The sequence below is a fragment of the Passer montanus genome, unplaced genomic scaffold (genome assembly GCF_014805655.1).
Source record: "Passer montanus isolate IOZ18808 unplaced genomic scaffold, ASM1480565v1 scaffold290, whole genome shotgun sequence".
NCBI classification, from domain to species: Eukaryota; Metazoa; Chordata; class Aves; order Passeriformes; family Passeridae; genus Passer; species Passer montanus.
Genome location: NW_024367597.1, coordinates 1 through 27,118, shown reverse-complemented (window position 1 = coordinate 27,118; position 27,118 = coordinate 1). Strand labels below are relative to the sequence as shown.

General features: G+C 43.1%; 2 protein-coding genes and 1 long non-coding RNA gene across 5 annotated transcripts; all 3 read right to left on the bottom strand.

The window, feature by feature from the left end:
- Nucleotides 1–253: 253 nt before the first annotated feature.
- Nucleotides 254–4,463, bottom strand: LOC120504459. 3 transcript variants are annotated; one of them, XR_005628031.1, is made up of 6 exons: nt 4,283–4,463; nt 3,812–3,886; nt 1,548–1,599; nt 1,385–1,427; nt 751–854; nt 254–635 (listed from the first exon to the last, which is right to left on the bottom strand). It is a non-coding gene; the product is annotated as an uncharacterized LOC120504459 (long non-coding RNA). The 3 variants fall into 3 exon arrangements; XR_005628030.1 differs by having other exon boundaries at nt 254–854; XR_005628032.1 differs by lacking the exon at nt 4,283–4,463 and adding an exon at nt 4,113–4,234 and having other exon boundaries at nt 254–854.
- A 3,629-nt stretch (nt 4,464–8,092) lies between these two features.
- LOC120504455 (myosin heavy chain, skeletal muscle, adult-like) lies at nt 8,093–21,540 on the bottom strand. Its single transcript, XM_039713966.1, is given in 29 exon segments — nt 8,093–8,128; nt 8,397–8,600; nt 8,702–9,010; nt 9,283–9,627; nt 10,005–10,123; nt 10,301–10,427; nt 10,594–10,983; nt 11,072–11,162; nt 11,249–11,394; nt 11,480–11,656; nt 11,762–12,004; nt 12,739–12,994; nt 13,113–13,249; nt 13,911–14,034; nt 14,346–14,524; nt 14,526–14,645; nt 15,520–15,593; nt 15,748–16,057; nt 16,816–16,986; nt 17,537–17,686; nt 17,785–17,903; nt 18,526–18,664; nt 18,764–18,867; nt 18,969–19,061; nt 19,064–19,154; nt 19,240–19,354; nt 19,453–19,480; nt 21,111–21,192; nt 21,514–21,540. Coding segments are annotated over 29 exon segments (4,506 nt in total).
- A 3,938-nt stretch (nt 21,541–25,478) lies between these two features.
- LOC120504460 (myosin-8-like) lies at nt 25,479–26,958 on the bottom strand (the record flags this gene model as incomplete). Its single annotated transcript, XM_039713970.1, has 5 exons — nt 25,479–25,773; nt 26,083–26,178; nt 26,321–26,425; nt 26,517–26,687; nt 26,782–26,958. Coding segments are annotated over 5 exons (705 nt in total), but the record flags the coding sequence as incomplete, so codon positions are not given.
- Nucleotides 26,959–27,118: the final 160 nt, after the last annotated feature.

The window sequence follows — 27,118 nt, the reverse complement described above, 5'->3', positions numbered from 1 at the left end:
AATTTGTTTACCTATAAAGTTCTCAAAATATGGATATATAGGTTTTTTAGGATCAGAAACATACCTCTAATTTTCAAAATCAATTTGCATTCATTCATTTTGCTCCTACTATTTTCCTTCAGCCTTTTTTTTTCTCCTCAGTTATATAAATAAATCCATCTTGTATCAGTTTCAATCACTCAGAAGTATGACCCATCATCATTCAAGCCAATCTTTTTAAGTATCTCATCATAAAGGAGTTCATCCATTCTCATGAACATTTTAATAATTCTGATGGGGTGGAACAAGAGAGACAGGGAGACAGAGACATGCAGGATGGACCAGGAGGCAGGAGAAAACAAAAAGGAGTAGAGAGGTGAGTTTTCAAGCTGTTTTCAAGCAGTGGAAGAAGGTCTTTACTGCTCAGTATTAACTCTAATGACCACCTTGTTCAGAAAGAAATATTTCTTTCTTCTCAAATAGATCTTTTCAGTAACTTGACAGAAACTGACTGGAAGTGTTTTCCAAGCTGCCCAAAACTCACAGTGTTCCTGCATAGGATTGTGCCACTTCAGGGGTCAGGCTGGCCTCATGAGAAGGACCATGATCTCACTGCTCTATGCTTCACAGTTGCTTGCATGAAGGTCACACTCAATCTGTATTTACAAGAGTCACCTGCTCGTAAAACAGCTAACCCTGCAGTGCCCAGTGAGCACATATTCTCTCAGGAGTGTCCTAAATACTTTCTGTCCTCCCAGTCACCACCAGTACCTCCTCTTCTCCTTCCTTTGATGTTTTCAGCTGCTTCTTTGGGCGTTCCTTTTCACAAGCACTTGTGGTGTGTGAAGGCACCAGACACAACCTGCCTGCCCCTCCTGCAATGCCAGGAAAAAGCAGAGGTTTAGGAAATTGATCTGTTACCCATGGTCTAAAGAGACAGTCATTGAGGTACTGGGCAATGAGCATGAAATTGAGTGGAAAAACACAGAATATACCCAAAGCTGGTAGACCTTTTCTTCAGACATTTCCCAGAGATTCATCTTTGCTCTTTCTTTTGAAATTACACATTTGCCTTTAAAGGTTGCAAACCTCTACTTATCACTGCTTAAATAATATTTATTCATAATTCCTCTTTATTTTGAAAGAGCCCAGCAGCATGTGCAAATGGTGAACATTTCCCAGAGTGAAAAAAATTTCTAATATCAATCCTTAAATTACATGTCAATCAATTTGATTGTAATACTGGGGGGTTTTGGGCATTAGATTATTCAGAGTAAAGCACTTTCTCTAGTTAGCCTTAAGGAAATAAAGTCACTCAAGAAAAATAGTTTCTGTGGAACAGGGATGTGTTCATCCATCTCTGACGACAGGAAAGGGAATGGAGCTCTTATGTTCTAAGAAATACCTGTCACTCTTCCACATCAAGGTTATCATGGACTTGGAAGTCTCTGCAATAAAAACAAGGTATCAGATGCATCTATTTTAAGCTTTCTCTCAGAGGTGTATATTTATGCCTATTATGGATCCATGTTTTTCCCAAGATCAGTTACCTTTACATCAGCACTTACCAGCTGACAGGCAGGCTGACTCCAGGAATAGCGTGTCACTGCAAAATGATGCCTGTCCTCCATGTATGGCAACAAATCACAAAGTGAGGAGAAATTAATTTTCCATTTCACCGCTATTAATATTCCATTTTGATCCCGATAATCCTCTGTAAGTTACAGGGTGTGCAGTAAAGTTCAGCACAGTGCAACGTGTGGGAATTTTGTGTTGCCCAAATGTACCATTTATAAGAGAAAAGCCAACTAGTATTTTTAATTTTTAACTTTGCAGGTTTTTTCCTATTAAAAAAAAATCCCACAATCACCTTTAAGGGACCACAAAAGTGCAACAAACTTGTTTCAGAAATTTTAAGCTGTCAGATGCTGAATTCAGGAAGGCAAAATGTAATGTTCGCTTTTGCTCTTATGTCAGGGACTGCATACCCTTGCACAATTCATGGTTTTCCTGCAGAAAGACTAATATAAACAATTAAAACTGGATTTTTATCTGAAGCGTTTAAGGCTCAATCTGACATCTTGGGAAGGCATTCTAGGTTGCAGGAAGGACAGCCTCCTCATTCCTTATTTGACAACCACACAGAACACTGTCCTCAAGAGAGGGTGCTTGATAACCAATTCCCAGGTTCACACAAGCTGTGTCCTGTCTTTTAGCTACAATTATAAGTTGCTGGCTATCATGACTAGCAAAATATTGAATAATAGCACTTCATTTCAGGGTAGGGGACCCCTTCACTGGAAGCAGACCAGCATACAAATCACAACCCCTCACTCTCTATCTGTGTAAGTATTTAAACTGTTCTTCAAATTTTCATGGAGTCAGATAATTTCAACATTGTAACAAAAATATCTTTTAGGATTTGTTTTTGTTGTTGTTATTGATGATCCTAGCACAGTAAAACTAATTATGTAATAATCAATACACCAAAAGAATAACCATGAACAGGCTGGTTTCCTGGCACATCAAGGTCCCACATTGATAGGGGACAAACATTTGTCCAATCTGTAGCAATGGAAATTGTAAATCTCAGCAACAATCCACAGGAAAACATCCAGTCCCTGCCATATTTTCCTGTACACGGTTCTTCCTTTGGCCATGAGATTCTCTGTCACAGCTGAGGGTCCCAGCCTGTTCCCTTGCAAACACAGTGCTACATTATAGCGTGTAGCAGTGCACCCCTAAATATTTTTTCTACTTTTTTCATAATCATCAGAGATAAGAATTAAAATGATCCATCTAGAGCGAATTGTTAGGAAATGAAAGAACAGAAAAAAATATCTTTTTAGGATTTGTTTTTGTTGTTGTTGTTGATGATCCTAGCACAGTAAAAATAATTATGTAATAATCAATACACCAAAAGAATAACCATGAACAGGCTGGTTTCCTGGCACATCAAGGTCCCACATTGATAGGGGACAAACATTTGTCCAATCTGTAGCAATGGAAATTGTAAATCTCAGCAACAATCCACAGGAAAACATCCAGTCCCTGCCATATTTTCCTGTACACGGTTCTTCCTTTGGCCATGAGATTCTCTGTCACAGCTGAGGGTCCCAGCCTGTTCCCTTGCAAACACAGTGCTACATTATAGCGTGTAGCAGTGCACCCCTAAATATTTTTTCTACTTTTTTCATAATCATCAGAGATAAGAATTAAAATGATCCATCTAGATCGAATTGTTAGGAAATGAAAGAACACCCTGGAGAGAAGGAATAATACAATCTGATACATTTAAAGTGTATGCATCAGAATGCAGTGGAGAAGGACTTCCTACAAACACTGGTTGTTAACAACACAGCTCATGCTCTGCAGCAGGAGTTCATGCTGGATCAGCAGCAGTCCATTAGTCATGACATGTTAGTAAATCACACAAGAAATTCAACACCATTTTTGACAGGAGCAGGTGCATGACACGAATGTCTCTAGACTTTGGCAAATCTTCAGGAGTGTGTAATTTCATTCCCCAAGAAGCAAAACAAAGCTGAGCATTTTCAGATTGTCCAGTAGCTTAGTTCTTCTTTAACAAGTTTCTTTTAACAAATTTACCTCTATAGTCACAGAATTACCCATAGTTTCAGGGTTAGATTGTGAACATAACCAATGGAACAACGCAGCTGGCAAAGTACCAAAGCCATCATCATCTGACAATTCTTCATTTCACAAAACTGAGACATAAACCTATGCAATGTGTTCTCATGCCACACAGGACACATCCAGTCAAGAAGACACTGGGAACCAAGAGATTTTGGGCACAAGAGGACACGCTTACCAAGGAAAGATTATTCTCTGTCATCACCAGATTCTTAGCACGGACACTGATTTATGAAGGGCGTACAAACAAAACCTGGGGGAAGACAAAACAAAAAGGACTCAGGACAACCATTAATAATTTAGCAGGAACAAACTATGCAGACCTGTAAAAATCTGTGAAAGAGCGGGTATGTGTGGAGAAAAGCCAAAGGGCTGTCTGCAGGGTGACAGTGGGTTCAGAGCTCTCAGAGAAAGAGCATCTATACAGGACAGCCTGCAGGAACACTCTTTTTTGATGTGGGTTTTAATCCTAATTTTACCTGCCACTTCTCCTGGGCTGGACCAAATTGCTTTCAGTTTAGACTTGTTTTGGAGCAGTAAGTGGCTGAGCCATTCAGAAATGTGCCCTTTCCAGAGTATGCCAGATTGCTGAGGATGTCAGGAAGCAGCTGGATGCCACAGGAACTCAAACTGCAGTCTTTGCACCTACCTTCAGCTCTGTGCATCAGAGGGAAGGTAACTGGCCTTGCATTTCCCTGTTGATTTAGCTCCATGGACAGAATCTCTCATGCCAGACATTCCCTGAGACAAGCAGCCAGTGACCCATTTGGCTTATGTTAATAAGACAAGTCATCTGAGAGCGAACAGTAATACCATAGTGAGAATAAATATCCACTGTCCTTCCTGGTGTCTCCAAACGTCTCTGATGGAAATTTTGCTATGCATTCAGTAATTATATTATCAAGCTTTCCACTTCTGACTCTTTGAGGAGGTGTGACAAAATGTTTGAGAATGTCTAGAACAAGGCAAAGAGCTTGAGAATTTAATGAAGCATTTGTTCTTGAGTTGTTTCTGTAACTCAGAATTACTGTTAAATAGAAAAGATCCCTTCTGGACTACATTTGTGTCTTTTATAAGCCAAATGCTCTTTAGATGTCTTCTCCATCTGCACTGATATCTTTGGGAACAGTTTCTAAACATGACTGAATTTGGCTTAGTAACTCACACTTTACTCAACAGGACATAAAAGTAGGACATCTTGCCTTCTAGAATCCTACTTATTTTGAAAGATTTTTCTTGTTTCTTCTTTGACTGATATACTTTCCAACAAGCTTCCTATCTGTCAACATTGACTGGTTAATTACTGGGTTTAAAATGCATGACAAATTGTAACATTTGTGACTTAGAAGCCAGGCAGACTGTGGAGCTTTCCAAACATACTTGTCATTCCCTAGGTACCTGAGACACTGCCAAAATACCTTCAGTAGTTGTTATTGCATGTCCAGCTAAGACCAGATAAAAGGCTAGGTTTTTAGTAAGAAAACAAACCTAGAAGAGTAGCATAGGAACACTGAACCAGCAGGAGGTCTTGCCCTCTTCCTTTATAAGTCTCAACATTGTGAAAAGAGGGAAGCATCAACCACTTACTTTCAAATAAATACAACCCTGAGAGCAGTCACTCTCCCTGGGCTGCTCCACAGGGTGTACAGTGCAGGTAGCAGGGCCACCGGCACTGTGCCTTGTCCTTTTGTCAGCCATACACTCCCAAGCATGTCCGTGGTTCCCTTTCTGGGCAGAGTGCCCAGTGCAGGTGAGGCCCTGTGCCCTGAGCAGTGCCTGCTTCCATCAGCTCAAGGTCTTTTCTTCCAGCATTGATGACCCAAACTTTTCCAGCTGTTCTTTGGCTCATCCCACCTATTCTTTGTTGTGTCTCAGTGGGGAACACATGAAACTGGCTGGCCCAGTAACATTCTAGGTCTGCCAAAATAACATACAAACACAAATGCAAACCAAAAAAATTCGTAGAAACCTTCAGAAATATCAAAATATACCTTTTTCCCCCCAAAGTTAAGTTTTGATGGATTGTAACCTCTGCTTATTTGTGACCTCCACTAACAGTGAAGGTCGGGTGGGCTTTGCTTGGGTTCACAGTGCCACGTTCAAATCTGCTTTACAGGGAAGAATATCTTGATTATTTGTGTCTTTTGAGGTTCCATACAGGTAGATCATGCAAATGGCTTGTCTGCACTTTAGGCTGCCTAGAGATTTTTCTGTCACTCCTGCTGGCCTGAGAGCCCAGGAAGTCCTTACGTGTGGCAGCTGGACCTCCTCTTGGAGGAGTGAGGGTGTTGAGAGCCCCAGGCCTCTCCTGGTGCCGGCACTAGGAAGGTCCAGCCAGATCAGTTGTCAAGAGAACTGTTGCAGTCCCACACTGGGGCTGCTCCACAGGGTGTGCAGTGGAGGTGGCAGGGCCACCGGCACTGTGCCTTGTCCTTTTGTCAGCCATACACTCCCAAGCATGTCCGTGGTTCCCTTTCTGGGCAGAGTGCCCAGTGCAGGTGAGGCCCTGTGCCCTGAGCAGTGCCTGCTTCCATCAGCTCAAGGTCTTGTCTTCCAGCATTGATGACCCAAACTTTTCCAGCTGTTCTTTGGCTCATCCCACCTATTCTTTGTTGTGTCTCAGTGGGGAACACATGAAACTGGCTGGCCCACCTGGCTGGATTTTAACGCCTCTGCTGTGATTTGCTCCTAACAGGTAGGCCAGGCAGTTTCAGCACCCAGGTTTCAGGGAGATGGGCCAAGCAGTTTCAGCAGGTTTGAAAGATCCAAGCCTCAATGAGATGGGCCAGGCAGTTTCAACAGGTTTGAAGCAGCCAGGTTTCAGTGAGGTGGGCCCAGCAGTTTTAGCTGTTTTGAAGCATGCAGGTTTCAGGGAGATGGGCCAGGCAGTTTCAGCAGGTTTAAAGCACCCAGGCCTCAATGAGATGGGCCAAGCAGTTTCAGCAGTTTTGAAGCACCCAGGTTTCAGGGAGATCTCCCTGCTGGTCTGCAGTGGAGCAGGGCCCACAGCAGGGTCCCTTCGATGGCTCCAGGCTGCCATCCCCTGGCACCGGGCCCTGCTCAGCTGCTGCCCAGGAGCTCCCTGTGACTGGCAGGAGCCTGATGGACCCTGAAGCTGAGAATAAAGCTGAAGGAGACTTGCCCCCATATCAACAGCCTAAATGGTGAGGCAAAAGGCACAGCCACAGCCCAACTGATGTCTTTGTGCCCTACACCAGCACCCACCCTGGGGCATCACCACAGGTGTCTGTGCTGTCTTCACATGACCAATGGACAGAGGTAAGTGTGGGACAGTGGGCAGCTGCCTCATTGCACCCATGGTCTGTTCAGGCTTTCTCTTCCTGTGGGGGAGCAGACAGGCAGTTTCCTTGCAATCCCTGCCAGGGCTTACCCCTCATCTCGACTTCCACAAAGCTGGTGGGGTGCTCACCTTCCTGCCCAGTCCCCAACACTTGGCCTCTATCCTGAAGCTGATTTCTCTGATGGGACCTACTGGTACCATTTCATATACCTCCATGTATATATCCCAAGATTTCAGGCCCACATGTAGGGTTCAAGCCTGTATGGCTGTGTCCTGAGACAGGGAAGGCATTTGATACACATTTCCAGTAAATGCACTTACAGAACTGCAATTTGCCCTTTTCCTTTTATACAAGGTTATCTTAGAAAACTTATCTTCCTAAGTCCCTGGGTGCAATTAGTCTCCTTGGCCTTGTTTCTTCTTTTTTTCTCTTCTGCTACCACTGCAGAGAAATGAGCTGATATTTTCACACAATTATGCAGAACATGTGGCACACCTCCCTCTTGAAAGGGGATTCTCAGCCCAGAGTCCATATCTTCACAAATAGCACTGCATTTTGTTTCCGTATCTGTACAATTTTGTGATTTAACAGTATATCAAATATGGCGTATTATTTAATAGCACTGTTTGCTGAGTGTCATGGAAGCCTTCTAATGTAAATTTCTAATGTATAATTCCTTATCCTTCCTTAGTGCCTGAAATAACTAATATAATTTCATTGAAAATATGTTCTTCCTGTTCATATACTCTGACTTACTCAACAGCTGCTTGACAAACACAGGCAACAGCACTTTTCTCTTTCACTCTGTTTCTTTCCGGATTACTTATGTGACTAAGAAGCTGACTTTGTTCATTCGCTAAAGTGTTATTGAAGGGATAACCATTTGGAAATTAGGTGATAAAGAGCTGTTCCACCTCAAAGCTACACAAAGGTTTTCTAAGGCAAAACTGTGTCCAAAGACTAATGGTGATCCAGACCTCACCCGTAAAAAACAAATTATAACTACTCATGATGTGAATGCAAATGAATCTACTCTTTATTCTCTATGTATTGAGATACTTGAAAATATCAAATCTAGAAGACAGTGACAGAGGGTTCACATTTTGTGCAGCCCTCAGGTCACTTTGCTGTCTCAGAACATCTTCACTCTTCCTCTTCTATCTTCTTGCCGTGAATGTGATCAAGCTGGTGTTCTGTGCAACAGGAAACACAGGATTCCTACTGTCAGACCAAACGCTTCAACATCAAGGCCTGAAAATGCAGCTGGAGTTTAGGGAAGTCTGTAGTGCAAGAGACTTCTTTAGCACCAGAGCAGTTAAACCAGATATTGAGAGCTGGATGGAGGGGATATATTGCAGCACAGCTCTTCAAATGTTTACACAGTAATCACTTACAAGACAAATAACAATTTAAATCTCTGTTCTCACTTGTGAACGTCAATAATTTCCAAGAGCGCCTGACCTGGGTGTGGAGGAGCTGTGCACGTTCAGTGGCATCCAGAAGCTCCTGCTCAGCCAATTTCCTCGACCGCTCCGTCTGCTCCAGGGCTGCCCGGAGCTCCTCAACTTCAGCCTGCAGCAGGTTTGCTCTGCGCTCCACCATGGCCACCTGCTCCTTCAGGTCATCCTGTGTCCTCAGAGCATCATCCAAGTGCAGCTGGGTGTCCTGCAAAGAGAGACAAGGGAAATTACCAGGCCTCAGTGGATGCTTGAGTAGCAGAATTGTCAGGGATCTCATTTCTCTTTCTGTAGCTCTGCTGAACGGACCTTGAGCACAGCCTGGGTATTCCTCAGATTCTTCTGTGCCTCTGCAGCCTGGCGGTTGGCATGGCTCAGCTGGATCTCCATTTCATTCAGGTCTCCCTCCATCTTCTTCTTCAGCCTCAGGGCTTCATTCCTGCTCCTGATCTCAGCATCCAGGGTGCTCTGCATGGAGTCCACAACTCGCAGGTGGTTTCTCTTCATCTGATCAATCTCCTCATCTTTCTCTGCTATCTTCCTGTCAATCTCAGCTTTCACTTGGTTGAGCTCAAGCTGCAGGCGCAGGATCTTCCCCTCCTCATGTTCCAGGGAGGCCTGAAAAAAGTATAAAATCCAGTTAATTATAAAAAATAGCAATGTCAACAACATTATATTAATTGTTATCTCAAAGAATAATGTATAATCAGAGGTCTGTTATTGCAGGAAAGGAAAGAAAAAAGCATACCCATGGATTCAAAGTTTTTACTGGTGTGAAGAAAATCTGCTTCCTATGCCTCCACTTAATTCCCCGTGCATAGAATTATTTAAATGTTATCTGAAGTTGCCAGACTCGTTGTAAATAATCAGTTAACAACAGAAGGCTTTACCTCAGCTTCCTCCAGGGAGGCTTGCAGTTCAGATTTCTCCTCCTGTCCCACCAAGGTGACAGGCATCTCTGCAGACCTGCAGGCACACACCCATGAACAATGGTGGCAAAGGCTGATAGTGAGAAAGGCCAGGAAGGAGCAGAGGGCCAAGGACTTACGCTGCAAGTTCTTGTTCTCCCGCTTCATTGTTTCCAGGTGGTCCAAGGACTCCTCATAGGCATTCTTCATCTTGAACAGCTCCGTGCTGAGAGAGCGCGACTCCTTCTGCGAGGCCTCCAGCTCAGCCTGCGTTTCCTCATACTTCTGCTTCCATTCTGCCAGGATCTGAAGAGAAACAGGATGTGACTAGGGCTGAGGCCATCATGGAGCCATGCTCTGGCCAAGGATGCTTGTGCTGGAGGCTTCAGGAGCATAAGGATGCATTACTGACTCTTGGGACAGTAATCTGCTGTTTGTGTATATGTTCTGTCATGTGTGCTGAAACGTGTCTCAGAGAACATCATCAGAATTTCATGGAAACCTTGTGGATTGCTTCCTCCAGCACCTAAAATATCTTCTTCCTTTCCTCTCTAGTGGAAGAGTGAGAGGTTGTTCATTAGTGCTCTTCCCTCCAGTCCTATGTGTGTTTAGGGAAGAAACTTTGAGGCAGTCTAGTGTCAGACAGGATTCTGCAGATGCTTTTGGGGCTGATGTAGGCTGTGGACAGTAGGGTACTTCCAGACCTTGATTTCCTCCTCCAGATGCCTCTTGAGTTCCTCAATCTGTTGGGTAAATCCTTGCTTGCCCCTAGACAGCTGAGAAATCAGAGCATCTTTCTCCTCCACCTGGCGGGAAAATTCACCTGGATAAGGAAAGGGGAAAAAAGGAAGCAGACTGTTACCCCTATGACACCTTCTGCCTGTAAAGCCACATAACCAGGAATAGCCTGGAGAGCTTATTCTAGCTGCCACCTTGTACTCTCTGGCTTGCTCAGAGCATGCAGGTCCTGCCATTGAAATTTGGGAAGAGGATGTCTCACCTGACTCTGTCTGCAGACGAGCTCTTTGCGTATTGAGGTCATTGATCATGCGCTGATTCTGCTCTTCCTTTGTTTTAATCTCACTCAGCTGATCTTCCAGTGTGCGGCACATCTTCTCCAGGTTGGCCTGGAGGTGAAACATGGGAAGGGAAAAGGGATTGATGGTCTGCACTCTGCCTTATTTTCACAGTGGGGGTTTTGTTTCTGGGAATGCGTGTGAAAGAGTCAGCTTTTGTGCCACACTGTGTCCTGTGGCATTTTCCCTGCGAGCATTTTCTCCTGCAAATTCATACCTTGGCTTTGGAGACAGACTCCATGTTGCTGGCCAAGTCATCAATCTCCATCTTCAGCTCACTTTTCTCCTTCTCCAGCTTCTGCTTCACGCGTTGCAGGTTGTCGATCTGCTCGCCCAGCTCAGCTGTGCTGTCCGCGTGCTTCTTGCGCAGGGCGGCAGCCGTGGCTTCGTGCTGCAGCGTGGCCTCTTCCAGGTCACGGCGCATCTTCTGGAACTCTGCCTCACGCTTCTTGTTCATATCAATCTGAGCTGCTGTGGCTCCTCCTGCTTCCTCCAGGCGCTCGCTGATCTCCTCCAGCTCCCTGGACAGGTCAGCGCGATGCTTCTCTGCTTTAGCGCGAGAGGTTCGCTCTGCCTCAATTTCCTCCTCCAGCTCCTCAATGCGGGCCTGCAGAACAGCAGGGACCCTTGACAGCCGTGCCCTCCTCCTGCCTGAGCTGAGCCTGAGCAAGGCAGGGGAAGGAACAGACACTTGCCTGCAGCTCCTTGATCTTCTTCTGAAGTTGCACACCCAGGGCCTGTTCATCCTCAATGTTGCTCTGGATCTGGCTGATTTCAAAGTCTTTCCTTTGGACCAAATGAACATGTTAGAGCTCAAAGAAAAGAGACAAATGCTGCAGCCCAGCACTCAGGTGCCCCAGAGCCACACTTACTTCTTCAGTTTCTCATCCAGCTGCTGCTTATCATTCTCCAAATCCATGATGTTGTCCTGGGTCATCTTCAGGTCTCCTTCCAGTTTCCTCTTTGCTCTCTCCAGGTCCATGCGCAGTTTCTTCTCTTGCTCCAGGGACCCTTCCAGCTGAACACAACAAGACCATCAGGACTCTGCCAGCCAGGTCAGGCTCCATACCTGTCCTGTTCCTGCTCTATGTCTGTGTGCTTACATCATCCACTTGCTGTTCCAGCTTGGTCTTGGCTTTGGTCAGAGTATTGACTTTGTCTTCCTCTACCTGCAGGTCATCCAGGGTCTGCTGATGTGCCTCTTGGAGGGCTTTCTTCTCTTTTGTCAGCTTGGCAATGGTCTCGTCCAGGGCTGCCATCTCCTCAGTCAGGTTTTTAACCTGTGAGAAGAAAGGAGCAAATATAAATAAAGGAAGTAGATATAGAAGTCCTGTAATAGCACAGGGGTCTTTTTCAGAATGTGAGTGGCAGGTTCTACCTCATACCTTGTTTTCAGTGGCATGTTTTTCCTTCTCCACCTTGGCCAGTGTTAGCTCAAGGTCATCAATATCTTTCTTCAGCTCTGAACATTCATCCTCCAATTTCCTCTTTTTGGCTGTCAGTTCAGCATTAATTTCTTCTTCATCCTCAGCCCTTTCAGTCAGCTCCTTAATTTTGGCTTCCAGCTGGATTTTGTTTTTGATGAGCTGGTCACACCTTTCCTCAGCATCAGCCAAGCTATCTGCTTCCTGGTGGGGAGACAGAAATTTGTGGGTTGTAATGTTTTAAACTTCTTCTGCTCTGCCTTTTTTAATCACAGAGTAGGCAGGTTTAAAATAGCAGCTGAACCTGAAACTCCAGGAACGGAAGGATCTTGAGTGGTGTCTACTGATAAACTTTGGTATTTGTAATCAATATTTATTCCAATGTTTTTGTGTCTCCTAAATTTGTCTCCCAGGGCAGTTATCTATTAAAATGCCTTATAACACAAGCACTATTGCAGAACTGAACATTGTAATTCAATTTCTAATTTCAGCATAAGCATCAGCTTGGAATATGGCTTTCTTCTCATGGAAATTGTAGTTACTTTATTTTTCTTTAGTTGTCTCGACAAAACCTTTAAATAGTTGTAATTTACAGGCTTTTTAATTTCTGAAAACACTTTTTTGGAGAAAGAAATGTATCAGTTTTTTACAAACTGCATGACCAATAGAGTTCTGGCCTATCAGCTACCTCTGTGGCTTCTTTCTGGGCCACATCTAGGATCTTCTCTGGTAACTAGCTGATCATTCATTGGGTGTTAAGAAACTCCCTTGTCCTATTTGAGTTTGAATGGGAAGTATCCATGTTTTTGAAAATAATCAAGTCTTTCTTGTAGCTGTATGTAGGAAAAGTAGGTCTTTCTGTGAGTCTCTTTGCAGGACAAGAAGCATTCTGACAGTATATAATTCTTTTTCCAGGTGAAAATGTAAGTGATACTCACAGCCTGCACTTGGAGCTGCAGGTCATTTTTCTCCTGCACCAAGGCCACCATTTTCTCTTCCAGCTCCTTCCGCTTTGCCTCAGACTTTGCAAGCTCTTCCTTGGTTTTCTCAAACTCTTCCTTCATGTTGGCCATCTCCTTCTCAGACTCTGCACTCTTCAGCAAGGGCTTGATCTTGAAGAACAGCTTCATCCATGGCCAGTGTTTGACATTCATGAATGAACGAACATTGTACTGGATGCAGAAGATGGACTCTCTGAAATGAAATTCACACAGTTATTGTATGGATATTGTATGGATATGTATGGATATGGATAATTTAAACTTCATCAATAAAGTTCCATGAAAATCAAATAATTATGACAAATATCTACCTCCTCTCCACCATTTTCTTATACTCCACTCTCATCAGGAAGCCCCTGCACCTGGCTTGAGTGCGAGTGATGATTTCTGCCAACTTGTCGTCTCTCATCTCCTCCAGGAGTCCCAGCAATCCAGCTTTGAAGAACACCTTGAGAAAGGAAATGTTGCACCATGTCATTGTGATGTAGGATAGAATAGAGCACAGAGTCATTCAGATTGCTGAAGGACTTTAACGGCAATGATCAGTAACGCCTTGGGCCCCCTCCCAGATCCTCTCTCCATGTGCTTAGGACTTCCTATAATCTCAGCCTAAGCATTCAGTCCTTGTGTCCTGAACTATGTGTCATGAGTACTGGTTTCCAGTTCAGCCACAGCCTCAGCCACTCCTCTGCCTGGTCATGGACACTGGTGAGCTCTACCATGACTTATTAATTCCTGGCTTGATGTTAGACCAATCTCACTGTGTGAGATTGTCTATGTCCACTAATTAATGACTAGGGCCTTGCCTTTTTAGCCTACCTATATCTGACCCTGAGAAATGTTGAAAAACAAAGTTTTATGGCTTCAACTTAGACCATTCTTATTGTAACAAACTTGATTGATAGTGTGGACTGAGTTGAGTTGACTGGAGTTGAGTCTAATTCCTGGGTCATCCTCACTTCCCTTGATTGAGTACTGTGAGACTGGGCATTTGCTTATAGCAGCCCCTAGTCTGGCAGTTCTGTTATGTTCTTGTGCTGTGCCTGATTCCCTGACAGAGCCCACTCTCACTGCACTGGACAAACTTTTAACACAGGTCTTGTTTTTACCTTGGTGTGACCAAATTTGTACTGGGTATGGTCTACATCAATGGACCCAAGGAGCTTCTCTGAAGCCTTCTTGTTGTCCATGAACTGTCCCTCTGGGATAGCACTGGCATTAAGTACTCTATATCTGTACAAGGAAACAAAACATTAAGAAATCATTTGTTGAAACCACCACCAGAACTTTTGAGACTGTACCACTGAACCCATCTCATGCCTAGAGACAGTTCACGCTCTCAGGAGAGGATATGGGGAATATTTTTAATAGTAATTCCAAGTGCAAAACAATCCTGATCTCAGCACTGCCGCATCATGATAAACCGATGGTGAAACATCTATAATAATGATCAATACTGCTTTCAAATAAAAAGTTCAGAGTATATTATAATAATCAGGCTGTTCAGCTTGGTCTGAATTGGCAGGAAGGTTCAGAACACTTACCTCTGTTTGAAGTCAGCATAGAGGACTCTGCTGGGGAAGCCTTTCCTGCAGATCCTGATCCCTTCCAGCACGCCGTTACAGCGCAGCTGGTGCAGCACCAGCTCGTGCTCCATGGCACCTGACAAACACCACCATTAGTGACTACCCTGCTGTTTGACACTCAGGAGAAGAGTTTCTTCTGCTCAAGCTCTCCTCCCCTTGGCTTGCCTTACCAGGTGTTTTAGTTTCATTTGGGATGATGCAGCGTACAAAATGGGGGTGAGTGCTTCTCAAGTTAGCCATCAGCTTGTTTAAATTCTCCTGTGAGATCATGAAATGAAGTTTACATTATTAAATATGAGCAGTGGAATCTTAAAGTGGATGTAACAAACTGGTGTTTCAGGATGCAGACCTGTCTTCTCTAAAACAATCTGCAAAACTCCCAAAAGGAAAATTGGAAGCCAAAGGCTCCCAGATTTTGGTTTTGAAGTTCTTTTATAGAATAATGTTTGGCATTACTTTTTCTTGACCTCCTCATCCGAATACAGGGCTATTATCTCACCACTTTCCCTTGAGCTGGTAATTCTTGTGGTATAGAGTTGGGGTTCGTAAATAAATGTCACACTCCTGATCAAGCATGACTAGCATCTGATTTGTCAGCTAAGTAAATTGTTTCTAAATAGGAGGGGATAGTATTTTAAGAGGCCATATAAAATGACACTTTTAATAGTAATTGAGTCTCAAACTTTGAAGACAGATGAAAACTGACCTCGCAAATCATTAATTTGATATAATTTAGCCCTCACTTTTTTTCACATTGAAATCCAGTCATTGTCTTAAAATCCTGTAATCTTGGAGTAATTTCTTTTGTCAAATTCTATTATGAGACAGTACTGAAAATCTCGCAAGAGACAAAAATAGTATAGGAAATATAGCTGAATGCCTTGGAGAGGATTTTAAGAAATTTAGCTGGTAAGTTACTCACTCCCATCTAAGTAGGTGAACGTAACCCTTTAGATATTTTTGTGGAATATTCAAAGACGGCATTATAAAAGGAATATTGTGTAAGTTACAAGGATGGAAAGAGAAGGGTTTTAAAGGACGACAAGAGTTACATCCAAAATGGAAAGAGACCTTCCAGATTCAGAATAAAAATGCTTTCCATCTTTAAGGAGATAATAAATACTCTAATTACCCTGAAGAGAGCTGAGACAGTCTGGAAAGAAGAACCCTTCTTCTTGCCTCCCTTCTTGCCACCACCACCAGCATCTGCAATTCACAGAAAAGAAAAAAATTGTAATAATATGGACACGATATATTGGATACTACAGAACACAAATCCTCTTTATATTTCTAGTGTTTGCAGCTTTAATTCTAAGAAAACTTTGTCCAACATTAAAAATACAATTTCCATAAAACTGACCTGCATCTGCTCCACCGTAGTTGGCAAAGAGTAAAGCCAGGGTCTTCACAGATGACTTCTGGTACAGCCCAATGACAGTTTCATTCAGAGGGTCCTTGTTCTTCTCCAGCCACCCAGTGATGTTGTAGTCCACTGTGCCAGCATAGTGCACCAGGGAGAAGTGGGCCTCAGCCTTGCCTTTGGCAGGCTTGGGCTTCTGGAAGTTGTTGGACTTGCCCAGGTGCTGGTCATAGAGCTTGTTCTTGAAAGAGGTGTCAGTTGCCTTGGGGAACATGCACTCCTCTTCCAGGATGGAGAAGATGCCCATGGGCTGGGAGAAAGCACAAGTGACAAGGGAAGGTTATAATGGAAATGTTCAATATCACTTTGGATGGGATGTTCAACTGCTTCATCTAGTGGCAGGAATCCCCTCCCATGGTAGGGGATTGGAACAAAATGTTCTTTATGGTCCCCAAACCATTCTGTGACTCTATGACAATGACGAGAAACCTATGCTATGAATATAAAAGTCTGGTTGTGCTGTTGGCAGTATATCTGGATGAAAGCTTAGGTTTACCAGGAGTCGTTCTGAGTCAAAGAGTTTATTTCTTCCACCCCTTGCCTCTCTGCACTCTGCCTTCATGGAACTGGTAGGAATGTCTGACCAGTTTACATGAAAATTGGTTGTAGAACTGAAGCCATGATAAAGAGAAAAATATGGGGAAAACACCTACAAGGGGCTCTGTAGTTTAGGGAGGTGAAGTGATATGATATTTATTTATCAAATTTGCCTGTAGACTTTGGATTTGAGCCTTTGGAGAAGGAAGAAAAGCAGACTGAATTCAGTTTGGTTTTAGAAGTCTTTTGGTGGAAGTCCAGGCTAATTTTCCATGCTTGAAGACTGGATGAGGCAAATTGATGACAGACGTGCATTTCCGTATTTCTTTCCCAGGCTAAACTAAATTTCAGTACAAAGTACTTTCCTTAACCAATGCTACATGTCTGGCTGTGAGTTCTTTCTGAGCTGACTGTGCCTCAGGAACATCAGAGTATTCTAACAACCATCATATACATGCAAGGGAAAGGTACCTTCTCAATGAGTTCAATGCAGGCAGCCAGGTCCATGCCAAAGTCAATGAACTCCCATTCAATCCCCTCCTTCTTGTACTCCTCCTGCTCCAGCACGAACATGTGGTGGTTGAAGAACTGTTGCAGTTTCTCATTGGTGAAGTTGATGCACAGCTGCTCAAAGCTGTTGAACTGCCCAAAGTAAGGAAAGGTGCACAGGTTCTCAAGGTGTGCCAAAACACACAGGCCTTTGCTGCCGTTCTCCTAAGATTGTTTGAACTTGAAACACCAGTCCAAACCCTACTATACCAGCATGTGTTTCTACTCTAAGACTCACAGTCCTTGAAGGACATTTCCATTATTAGTTTGCAAATCAAGCCAAAAGTGACAATTCTTTTTCACTGTGCTACTCAGATACAAGTCTTTGGTAAGCTCAGTAGCTTCATGGTGTCAGTTCTCTGAGCTGATGGACAGCAGAAACCTCCTCAGTGTCCCACCCAAGAATTTCCCTGGCCTCAGAACTATAATCTGGTAGTTTTGTGTTCTGACACAGAAGTTCCTGCATCATCACAGCATTCACAGAACAGGAAACGCTGTGAACTTGCCCAGACCACTGCCTTCACAAGAGCATCCACCCCTTTGGCCCATAGCTGTGTGAACCTTAGTCCTCTATGTGCCTCTGAGTCCTCCTGACCCCTCCTTGCCCATTGCTTGACTTTGGTGTCAAACCCTTGCTCCTTACATCAAAGATCTCAAAGCCAGCAATGTCCAGCACACCAATGAAGTACTGCCTGGGCTGCTTGGTGTCCAGCTGTTGGTTGATACGAATAACCATCCACAGGAACATCTTCTCAAACATTGCCTTTGCCAGGGCACCCACTGAATTGTTCACCTAGAGCAGAGGAGGCAGGATTGGAATTACCTCTGAAGGGCAAGGAAAATTGTGCACATACTCCTTCAAGCTGTGCATTCTCGACTGTCAGATGTTACCTGTGTCACGTTTTGACCTTTGGTCACATATTCATTCCCAACCTTGACTCGGGGGTAACACAAGGCCTTGAGAAATTCAGCTGAGTTTAGGCCCGTTAGGTAGGCAGCCTTGTCAGCCACTAGAGGTGGGGAGGAGAGAGAATGAAAAAAGCATTTGCTTACATTCAGTGTCTGGAATTCAGGTGTTGTGAACAACTTTGCTGTTCATGTTCTAGGAATGGAAGAGGATTTATCTCATTCCATATAGAAGGCTTGTGAAGGAATGCAAATTCTGGATGCTACTGATGGTGGTCTTTGACAGCAAGAAATAACAAGTATGGCTTGGATAAGAAGAGCTTGAACCTGGAATTTCCCAGAAGAATAACAAAAGCCTCTAGCAAGACATAAGGCAAGGCATATTCTCTTTCTTTGGGAAGGGGATTTCTGGGTAACACAACTTCCAGAAATTATTTCATCAAAACCAAATTGCCCCTAAGGGTGTCTTTGTGCTTGGAGGTTTTCAAGGGCGAGAGAGAAATATTCTGTGTTGAAATTGAAGTTTCTGCTTTCAGGCAGCATGATTTCAGGGATCCACCATTGGACAGAATAATGGAACTTCCCATGATTAGGAAAGCACCTCTGCAGTTAGAGGGACCAAGGGCAAATAAGGAATTCTCAGTGTTTTATGTGGAGACTCAGGTAACTGCAGTGTGCCTGTGGAGGCAGAGAAGGACACAAATCAGCCCCTGAATTTGATAATACCTTCAGTGCCATCAGGCTCTGCCTGCTCCTCTCGTTGCTTCTGCTTGAACTTCAGATTCCCATAGTGCATGACAGCCCCTGTCAGCTTGTAGATGGCTGTTTTCTCATCAGCACTGAAACCCAGGATATCAATGGCACTCTGCAGTCAAAATAATTAATTCAAAAATGTGTCCTTAGTTGGTCAGAGATGGCACCCTCAAGTCATGCTCTGTAGGTACTTTGTTGCTGTGTTACTTACATCTGTAGCCATCAACTCCTCCTGGTCATCAATGCTGGGGACAGTGACCTCCCCTTGACTCACATAGTGGAAATCATAGGGGTTGGTGGTAATGAGGAGCATGTCTGCAAAGAGGAAGAGGCAAGGCATAGGTTTACTTTTGCCAATCAGGTGAGAGAGGGAACTGTTCCTCAGTGATCAAAAAAGCCATAATGCTCTTTCCTACCAATTAGCTCTGGCTTCTTGTTGGACATGATCTGATAAAAGATGTGGTAGCTCCTTTCCGCCTTGAGCTATTTTATGCAAAGCAAGAACTCACAAAGCGTGAGGAGTTGTCGTTCCTGACGGTCTTGGCGTTTCCAAAGGCCTCCAGCAGGGGATTGGCGCTGATGATTTGATCCTCAAGCGTTCCCTGCAGGGACATCATTGTTCAGTCACTGTGTTTGGTTGACAGGGCTATGACAGGCCAAGCATTCAGTCTGTCCTTCCTGACTCACCTGCATTTTCCCTGAGGTCTGCTCCTCCTTCTTCTTGTCCCCGCTGGCTGCAATTGTTGCAAAGTACTGGATGACACGCTTGGTGTTCACAGTCTTCCCGGCCCCGGATTCTCCGCTGCCAAAGGCAAGAGAGAAGCAGAGGGTGCGTGGTCAGGCAGGAGGTGCCCTGGCACCGGGCAGCCCCGCAGGGACCCGCGCAGGGGGTGTACGTACGTGATCAGGATGGACTGGTTCTCCCGATCTGTGAACAAGGCAGACAAGAAGAGATTATGATTATTATTATGTGTCATAAATATAATTGGTTTAATTGTTCCTGTGACTTTTAGAAGGTGCACTAGCAGTAGGCATCTATTTCCATTAATAAACCTTTCTACCTTCACCCCTACTTGCTTTTCAATATTTAATGTTCCTAGATCCATCTGGGAAGCTGATGTCTTGAAGTTGAGGTGATGCCAGGTAAAGCACAGTTGTACTTCTTTTTCTGACTATTCCCTTCATGTCATACTATTAATTTTGTTTGTAAAGATTATTCCAACTAATGATCAATTTTGTAGAGTTACTGATTAAATTCTCTATCAGTAAGCTGATTTGAACTGGAGCATGTGCTTCTCATAATATTTATTAAATAGGAACAACTATTCCTGATCAATCAATAAGCCTCCTAAATGGTTTCTAATGTTGTTGGCCAACTGATTATTGCCTAAGGAAAATCAGAGCAACATTGTAAATACGTAGTAACCTTTACAAAAGCAGTCTGTCATGATCTAGAATATTCTAATTTTGGTACTTACATACCTGGAGTCAATATTTCTCTCTGCTATATCTTGAGCTGAGTTTGCTTTCCACAATTTTGTCTGGTTGCTTTTCTAACCTATGCTCCCATTGCAACTCCATTGACCAAATATTTGCACTATAAAAACTGAAAAATCTCCAGGAAGTCTGAAGAGACTAAACAATTAGGGAACTAGCTTGTAGTCGAGGAGTCTGGGTTTGCACTCACAAAATTTCTGCATGTCTTATGAATGTGTCAGCAAGGGTAAATATATGACAACTTACATGAATACAACCCTGATAAGACACACTCATCAAACATCAGTTTAATATTGTTTGTTTTCATTGTATTCTCTTCTAATTAACTTTCTTAATGCTCTGAAAGCTACAGATTTAAATACAATAATTGGGGACAAAAGAGGGAAGAAGATTTCTTTTTACAAATTAAAATGCATGTTGTTATACTGTTATCTATATTTCTGAACAATCTGCTCTATCCTAAAATTCTGGATATTTAGACAGTGCTAGAAACATTGTCACTACCTTTCTTTGGTATTTCTTTCCTTTATAATAATGAATGAAAAACAAGAAATTGATTCTGAGACAGGGGAAGGAAGTTATCAATTTTCCGAGCAGGTTTCACTGCAATTTCTGACTGAGACTGATTCCAGAACTTTTGTAAAGCTACCATAGGAAATATTGGCTCCAATGTTGAAAGTACTTTCCTTTTACACACAGTGTTATTTACAGAAATTCAGACTAATTATTTTCAGTTCTGCATAGCAAATCATTCAAAGAACAATCCTTTCATCTGAGAAAAAGTAGAACTTTAAAGTATATTCAAATTTCTTGAATGGAAAATTTGACAATGTATTCAGTGTTAAATCATATCCTCCCAAACACGCTGGACATGAAAATTTAACACTGTTTTCTATAAACTTTACCTAAATTATGATGTTCAGTAAAAAATCTATTTACAGTGATGACAGAACATCCACATTCACAGCAACATTAAACTGAACTATTGTGCAGTGAAGACTTTTTTTCTCTTCTTTGAGTGTTTACAGCCAAGTGATTTTAAAGAAAATCATGACACTCACCAGTCAGCATGAACTGATAGGCGTTGTCAGAGATGGAGAAGATGTGTGGAGGGGCCTCCTGGCGCTTCTTGCCTCGGTAGGCCTTTTTTTTTTTTTTTAATGCTACTGAAAGACTCTGAAATAGTTCTTTTTCTGATAGCAAGTGATGGCTTTCTAAAAGTTACTTGCTATGGATAATTCATCTTGCTTTATAAGAGATATAAATGTTACTATTGCTTGTTAATCCTTCCACAAATCATAAACTCTTGGATTTCATCTTGTTCCTTAAAAGTTGTTAAATTTTGTTATTGATTTTGGTGGCAGTGGTCACTGCTACTTGAAAACATAAAATCTCATTTTGTGTTGCACAGATATTCAGATCTAATATATAAGTTGAAGGAAAACATGCTGCCTTCAAACCTACAATAAAGTTACTGCTGATAGAGTCCATCTATGACAGAAGTGGATATCCAAGTCTTATAGGAAGTTAAATGGAATAAAAAGGTATATGTTTTGTCCAGCAGCTCACAGGAGCCAAACACTTACCTCGAAATTTTCTGCCAAGACTGGGCACAGCACTCCAAAGAGACTTTTATAGACTCTGGTATGCAGATGCTTTGGATGTTTCCTTTTCCTTCTGTCAAAATATATTTTGGCAAACCATCTTTGGCAAAATATTGTCTGGCAAACTTAACTAATGGCATAATTGTCATTTGACCTGATATATTTAGAAATGTTTTGCATCTTACCATCCCTGTAGATACACTTCCTATAAATAGTCTGACAGGGCTATTAATATTGGAATCTGGACTAGTCAAGGCACTTAAAGAACTTGGATGTATGATTTATTGGTTCTTCTATGATCTTTACAGGTAACTTAATCTTTGATCCAGATGGGTTTCTTTGGCATTTCTGTACTTTTGCAGATGTAAAAGGGAAATAATGTAATGTATCTTGTACATGTGGTCCTATGAACTTAGAGCTTGCCTTTTCATCATTAGAAAAGGCAGCTCTACAAAAGACAAATTAGTATTAAAACTCTTCCAGTGATTCATTATGTATTATAATAAAAAGGGGAAAACCAGGCGTATAGTGGGCCAGGAATATCAGATAGAGAAGAATCCAACAGACAGCAAGGTCAGATATGGTTTCAAGTTTGGACATGTAGTTTGTGCCTTCAGTGTGAAATGTGACTCCTTAGCTATAAAAGCAATTGAGTATGTATGTGAATAAATCCTCACTTGGTATTTTGCAGAAATCAAAAAATGCAAAATGTGCATACTAGAGGAATGTTCACTATTGCAATAGTCAGTCATAAGTGATATAACAGAAAATTCTTCATAGTTTCAAACAAATATGATTCATAAAATCTCACACTTGAAAAAAATTTGCTATTTTTTTGCAAATAATTTCAGGTTGTGAAAAAGTTTATGCTTCTGTTACAGAGCTGATACAGAAGAAATGTATAACAAGCAAATTTATTAATAGGAAAATTATTAATATATTTTTTTCTGCTTCTCTAAATTTATTTAAGATTTTCTAAGTTAAGAGAGCCTAAGAAGCAAAAGTAACCTAGACCAGGAAATACTTTTAAACTCCAGTAGACATAGTGTCAATAAATATACAGTGATACTTCCTGTTTCATCTCTCACAAACATGAAGTTCTAACATGCCTTAAAGAGCTCAGGCCCATGTTGCTAATATTTATATGCTTATTGTCAATGTATACCAAGCAATGCTCTCAACCAAGTCAGGCCTTCACTACCTACAACTCAAAAAAACCTCAACCCTTCTGCCCAACAACTCTACCACAGTCACACACACAGCATTGGTCTGGGATCTTCTCCACTCTGACACATCCTCAGTCCAGCACTCCCAAATCACAAATGTCTTGCACTCTTACATATTCATACAGCTCCAGCAAGAAGAGATCTCAACACAGTGCTGCCTGATTTGGAGCAGCATTGCTGTAGGCAATACTCTGAGAAAGGGGGAATTTGCCAGTAGTTCTGGAGAATGAGTGGTCAGGTTCTAGTAAAAAGGGCACTGTCACTTGAGCTGCTTTAAACTGCTGGTTCTGAGCATGCTCTTCTCCTGGTCATTGGCATTTTGATTATTAAAAGAGCTCAGTGGGTAAAGATCAGTGAAGTGCAGAGGGGCAAGGTCAGTAAATGGGATCCAACATATCCAACAATAAGCACTGGCAGGAAAAGCTTATTCCAAGGATAAGCATGCAACTTTCTGGAGTTCAAAACCAGAGCTCAGCCCTGAGATCCCTGCTCAGGGCAGGGGGAAACTGGTGGAAACACCCTCTGCCCTGAACAGGAGGAGCTCTCTAAAACAGAAACAGAAACAACCTGTATAAAACTGTGAGTGCAGGGGGGCATCAGAAGTCCTGTGTCTGCACAATCTCTGACTTCCACGGACATACAGAACTTAGTGGACAAATCAGAGAATGTTTTGGGTTGGAAGAAACCTTAAAAGACTCATCTAGTGCAACACCACTGCTGTGGGTGGGAATTTTGACGAGATCAGGTTGCTGAAAGCCCCATTCAACCTGAGCTTGCACACTTCCATTGATGGGACATTCCTGTATACTGGGGCCTGTCTGTTCCTGTGTCTCACTGGGCTCTTCTTAAAAATATCAATTTATATCCAACCAGAATCTACCTTTTTTAATTTAAAACTTTTCCCCTTGTCCTGTGGCCACCAGCTTAGGTAAAAAGTCTTTCCCCCTCTAAAGAGGTGCCTTTATATATTGAAAACTTGCAATATGGTCTTCTCAGAGCCTTCTCATCTCCATGCTGAGTAGGCACAACTAAGTAAGCCTTTCTTCATAGCAGAGGCATTCCAGGACTTGGAACTTTTTTTTTGTGGCTCAGCTTTGCATGTCCTCCGCATCTGCTCCACCTGGTCCATTATCCTTTTTTTATTGGGGGTCCCAGAGCTGAATACAGCACTACAGATGAGGTCTCATGACAGCTCTTTAACTGGATAACATTCCTTCCCATTGGTTTATCAATTGAAACATCCAGCTTGATGTTGTCTGCTTTATCAGTAGATTGGACAACACAGGCCCCAGTATACATAGCTCTTTTATTCTGTCTCTATTTGACTAAGAGGTTTCCTTATCCCATGGCTTCATCACTTCTATAATAGCCTTTGCTGGCTTTCATAACCTTGCTGAAAAGTTTTGGAAATCCTAGTCAATTATCTGTATCTCTCTGTCCACACGCTCACCTATCCTCTCAAAGTTTTGTCTGTTTTTTCATTCGTAAGGCTGACTGGAATTTGACAGACTGCTCCTTTTGGAAGGACATAAACCCTCTCAGTTCCCCATACCAGTTCTTTCCCTGCAGGTGTTACATATGCTTGGTCCAGTGCTCCCTGGGAATTCAGTGTACTCTGCCCTAGGAGGCAGGGCCTGGCACTGAAGATGGTAACTTTCTCCCCCTGCACTCAAGTCTTTAATGTCAGTTTATGTAGATCTCTGCTCAGGCTCAGAATCTGCTATTTACTTGCCTGTCTTCTTTATTGCTTCTTTTGCACACTGAATGGAAAAATCATTCATCTGGACAGCTACTAATGAAATTACAGTTACTAATGAAGTGTTTTCCTTTTACTGCTGGACTACTGCAAGCTGTCTCTTCCCTGCTGTCTTCTCTGACCTCTCCTCCCATAGGCTAGTGAGAGAAGCTCCTCGTGTGGGTTTTGAGTTTCTACAACACCAGTAAGGAAAACACCTCATCAAACATCTGGTCTTTCTCAGCAGGAAAGAAAAATTCCCCAAGACAGGGCAGTGTTTCAGAAACTCATCTTTTGTAGACACTGATCTAATTTATAGAAACTAAGGTAATTCTCACACAACTGTCATCAACCTTCTCCAGTTCTAATTCAAGGGAATGTGTTACTCTTCATTGTCTTCTAATTAAAATCAAGGCAAAAAATAGTGGAGACCAAAGACTACTTTTGGTCAGCTTCACAAAAAAACCCCATAAATTCTTTGGGTTATTACCACTCTATAAATCACTCTCAGAGGCCAGGAAAAGGAGCATCTCACACCTGACAACAGCAAGCTGGAAAGTGCTGAGCTGCCATAAGGGTAAATAAAATAGAAGATATTGTCTGGGGTATACCAGTAGGAAGAACTTGCAGGAGTCACAGTCAGGAATTATTGTCCTTGACTTCTCTTCATGTGATGTTATTTTTCTAGTCACACCTCAATCACTAAGAAAAAAAGAAGGGATAAGTAGTCAGGAACTAGATGACAAAAAAGCTGCATTGTGACATAAGTACACAGAGATTGTAAGAAAAAACTGCAAAACAGTACCAAAAATGGTAATCAAGGTCTAACCAATAAAACCAGAAAGAAATGAAAAGTACTGCTCATGGTATGCACACAAAGGAATCTACAGGATTTATTCTCTAGACATTAAAATGGTTAAAACAAAAATTGCAGAAACAAGGAAGTGACAGAGGGTACACATTTTGTGCAGCCCTCAGGTCACTTTGCTGTCTCATGACATCCTCACTCTTCCTCTTCTATCTTCTTGCCATGAATGTCGCGGCTCTTGGCTCGGAGCTTGTTGACCTGTGACTCTGCAATGTCAGCCCGCTCCTCAGCTTCCTCCAGCTCGTGCTGGATCTTGCGGAACTTGGAGAGGTTCACATTGGACAGCTCCTCCTGTGAGAGGAGAGGCAATCAAGGGTGAGGAGCCCAGGGCAAGGGTTTCACTCCTGCAGCAAGTCAGCCTTATGGGGTTGCAAATCTACATGCCCCTTCCCATAATGCAGATGTTCCCTTAATGAATGTCCCTGACTGCAGGATGCCCAGAGCTCACCAAGGCCTCGAGAAATGACAGCAAAGCAGCGTGGCCAAGACAGTTGTGTCTTGGGAGTTAGTTTCATATGCCTCTCCTGGTATTCAGATTATTCAAGATGTCTTCTGCCCCAATGGAATGTGGCTTTTGCCCTTTCTCCAAGCAATACTTACAGCCTCCTCAGCTTGTCTCTTGTAGGATTTCACTTTCATTTGCAGCTTGTCCACCAGATCCTGCAGCCTCAGCACATTCTTCCTGTCTTCCTCAGACTAAAGCAGTTGGTAAACAGAATAGACAGTCAATTCTTGGTTCTGCATCATGTGAGGTTAACAGTTGCCCTTGGGGATGGTGTGGGTAAAATGTGACTCGCTGTGAGAAAGGCCTGGGAGAGCAGGAGAGCTCGTGCCTTACCTGGTAGGTGAGTTCCTTCACCCTGCGCTCGTACTTGCGCACGCCCTTCACGGCTTCAGCGCTGCGCTTCTGCTCAGCATCAACCTCCCCTTCCAGCTCCCGCACCTGCAAGGACAAGCCCATCCCTGCAGCTGCCCTGACAATGGCTCTCCAAGGAGAGACACGCTCACTCAGGCACAGCCCCAGCCCTACACACCCTGGCCTCCAGCTTCTGGATCTGCTTCTTGCCTCCCTTCAGTGCCAGCTGCTCGGCCTCTTCCAGACGGTGCTGCAGGTCCTTCACTGTCTGGTCCAGGTTCTTCTTCATCCTCTCCAGGTGGGCACTGGTGTCCTGCTCCTTCTTCAGCTCCTCTGCCATCATGGCCGCCTGATCAGAGCAAAAGGTCAAAGCCATTTTGGGACTGGAGATATTTTAGGGAGAGTACATTCATCGTCAGCAATGCCAGGAGTGTCCAACTCACATCAGTGATGGCCTTCTTGGCCTTCTCCTCAGCATTGCGAGCTTCCTGGATGGTATCCTCCATTTCACTCTGGATCTGGGAAATGTCCGTCTCCAGCTTCTTCTTGGTGTTGATCAAGCTGGTGTTCTGTGCAACAGGAAACACAAGATTCCTACTATCAGACCAAATGCCTCCACATCAAGGCCTGAAAATGTGGTTAGAGTTTAGGGAAGTCTTTAGGGCAAGAGACTTCTTTAGCTCCAGAGCAGTTAAACCAGATACTGAGAGCTTAATGGAGGGGACATATTGCAGCAGACCGCTTCAAATGCTTACAAAGTAACCACTTACAGGATGAATA